General features: G+C 34.9%; 1 protein-coding gene across 1 annotated transcript; it reads left to right on the top strand.

Annotated features, from left to right (window-relative positions):
• The first annotated feature begins 990 nt into the window (after positions 1–990).
• Positions 991–2,151, top strand: LOC129248711 (jerky protein homolog-like). The gene is made up of 2 exons (XM_054888359.1): positions 991–1,305; positions 1,363–2,151. The coding sequence occupies exons 1-2, from the start codon at positions 991–993 to the stop codon at positions 2,149–2,151; spliced, it is 1,104 nt and encodes a 367-aa protein (XP_054744334.1).
• The last annotated feature ends 536 nt before the right edge of the window (positions 2,152–2,687 follow it).

Here is a 2,687-nt window from a genome sequence, read left to right as displayed (position 1 = left end):
ATATTCAGCTGCACTTTTCTGTAAAAGGTAATAATGAAGCATGACTTCCCGCAAATGCTGCTTTTTCGGGACGAACATAGACATTTTTGACGTCAGGTAAGAAAGGATAATTACTCTTCAAACGATTGTCGTCTACTGCGATCGAGACCTCACATATCAAATCACCAGTATATTACTAGAGCGAACACAAAAATAGTACAGTAGACGCTCACAAATTAGAACTCTTAGTAATTAGAATTTCCAGAAATTAGAATCAACTTTTTGAATACATTACACGCTCTGAAATTAGAGTCGAAAATTCTAATTTCAGAGCGTATTTTGTTTTTTTGTTGCAAAATAGATATAAAAAGGGGAATCCCAATTTATTCATGTTACGCTCGGTAGTCGTTGGATTTTCGTCGCTATCTGTACAGTTTTTGCTAGTTTTTGTTTGAAATTCGATTCGCGTGCACGTGTTTCGGCATTGTTTGCTTAAAAGTAAAAGTCGTTCGTTGAAATGCCAAATAAACGTAAGAAAAATACTTTGTCTTTGGAAACCAAAGTGCAGATCTTGGAAAAGCTTGACCAATGTATTCAAGGGAAGCGGTTAGCCCTAGAATTTGATGTGGCGCCATCTGCAATCACCTATATCAAATCTATGAAATCATCAATTTTAAGCGCTGTTTCTAATACCTATCATAAGGCTAACAAAAAATCATTGCATATCGCTGAATATCCAAAAATGGAAGCAAGTCTTTATGAGTGGTTTTTAAATCAACGCGAAAAAAGTGTACATTAACTGGGCCAATACTAAAGGAGAAAGCCAAACAAATATTCAAAGTGAAATATCCCGATAAAGATGAAAGTACATTTAGCGCAAGTGATGGATGGTTTAGCAAATTTAAAAAACGACACGGAATACGTTTTTTTTAAATTTGTGGCGAGATTCTCTCTAGTGATGTTGCTTCAGTCACCCCGTTTATTCACAGATTTCGTGCAAAAGTCGATGAGATGGGGCTAATGGAGTCACAAATATATAATGTAGATGAAACCGGATTATTTTACCGTTGTATACCTGACGAAACATACGTCTCTCTTTTCGAGAAAACCGCCCCCGGGTATAAAATCCAGAAGGAACGAATTTCAGTGTTACTTGGTGTAAATGCTGATGGATCACATAAATTAATGTCATTAGTAATTGGAAAAGCAAAAAAACTAAGAAGTTTCCAAGGACTCAATAATCCACTCCATTACAACTTTTCAAAAAATGCTTGGATGACATCCCGGATTTTTCATGATTGGTTTCACAAGATATTTATTCATGACGTAAGAAAAAACTTTGTTTTCTAGGTTCAGTAATTCCAAAATATTTTCAATTCACAGGTGATTCGTTTCTCTCAGGAAAATAATTTGCCTCCGAAGGCAATTTTGCTAATTGACAACTGCTCTGCTCATGCACCAATTGAGAAACTTCAAAGCGACGATGGAAATATAATTGCATTTTTCTTTCCACCAAATGTAACAGCAACTTTACAACCAATGGATCAGAATCCTATTAAGTTAACCAAGCTAAACTACAGAAGTATGCTTCTTTCTCAATTAATTGCTGAAGGAGGTGACCTCAAGGTTCGCTTGAAATCCTTTTCAATTCGAAATGCAATCATGCTATTAAAGCAAGCTTGGTATGATGTTCCAGAAAGAGTAATAAAAAAGTCCTGGTCAAAGTTGAACAACTGGGACTCTGATCAGTATGAAAGTGATGACGATGATGTGCCACTAGCACAGCTACTGCAAAAAGATCAAGACTGCAATGGAGCTCTTCAGGCAGCTCAAGCACTTTTAACAGAAATAGAGCCAACTAATAACATTAGCATACCAGAAATTGAAATATGGAACAATGATGTGCTTGATGACGACCCTGCACATGATCTCAATAGCGATGATGAGTCTTCAGGTAGCAGCGAATTTGATGACCGGGAGGTCTTACCAGTTGTCTCTACTTCTACAGCCATTGAAAGCGTCAATAATTTAATAAAATGGTGTACTTATAGTGAATCGTTTTCCGCAAAGCACACAAGCAATCTGCTAGCTCTTCGCAATGAGATTGTTATTGCAGAAACAAATAAAAGGAAGAAGCAGACAGCAATAACAGACTACATGCCTGCAAATTAGTTACGAAGTTTTTGATTAATTTTTGGCTGTTTTAATTTATATTTATCGATTTCTTATGTATTTTTGATAAAAAAAAATATATTTACTGTAATTGGAGTTCTTGTTTTTTGGACCTTTTTTTGACTTAGCGCATAAATACATATATGTATATTGGATTGTTACCTTATGTTTTCTCGTTTTTATGAATAAAATTTAGTAAGACAAAATTTCATTGTAGTTTTTCAATGCAAATTGACTTAAATTTTAAGGTTTTATTGAAATAAAAAAACGTCCAGGAATTAGATTTTTTCAGAAATTAGAATCACCCTAAAAACAAAGTGGTTCTAATTAGTGAGCGTCTACTGTATCAGCAGCGACATCTCTTTGGCGAGGCAGAAACTTATTCTCATACCCAATACTTTGGGTTGTCAAGGCTTTTGTGAAATGTATTGAATGTTGCTTGAAAGCTAAGGAGCATATCTTTATGTTCCAAAAATTTACCCTTCAGATTGCGAATAAATGAATTTAAACATGGTAAATACAGTGATGTTCGATAT

The sequence above is a fragment of the Anastrepha obliqua genome, chromosome 1, assembly GCF_027943255.1.
Source record: "Anastrepha obliqua isolate idAnaObli1 chromosome 1, idAnaObli1_1.0, whole genome shotgun sequence".
Lineage (NCBI taxonomy): Eukaryota > Metazoa > Arthropoda > Insecta > Diptera > Tephritidae > Anastrepha > Anastrepha obliqua.
The sequence above is the reverse complement of the archived record's forward strand: the minus strand, read 5'-3'. Positions and strand labels throughout refer to the sequence as shown.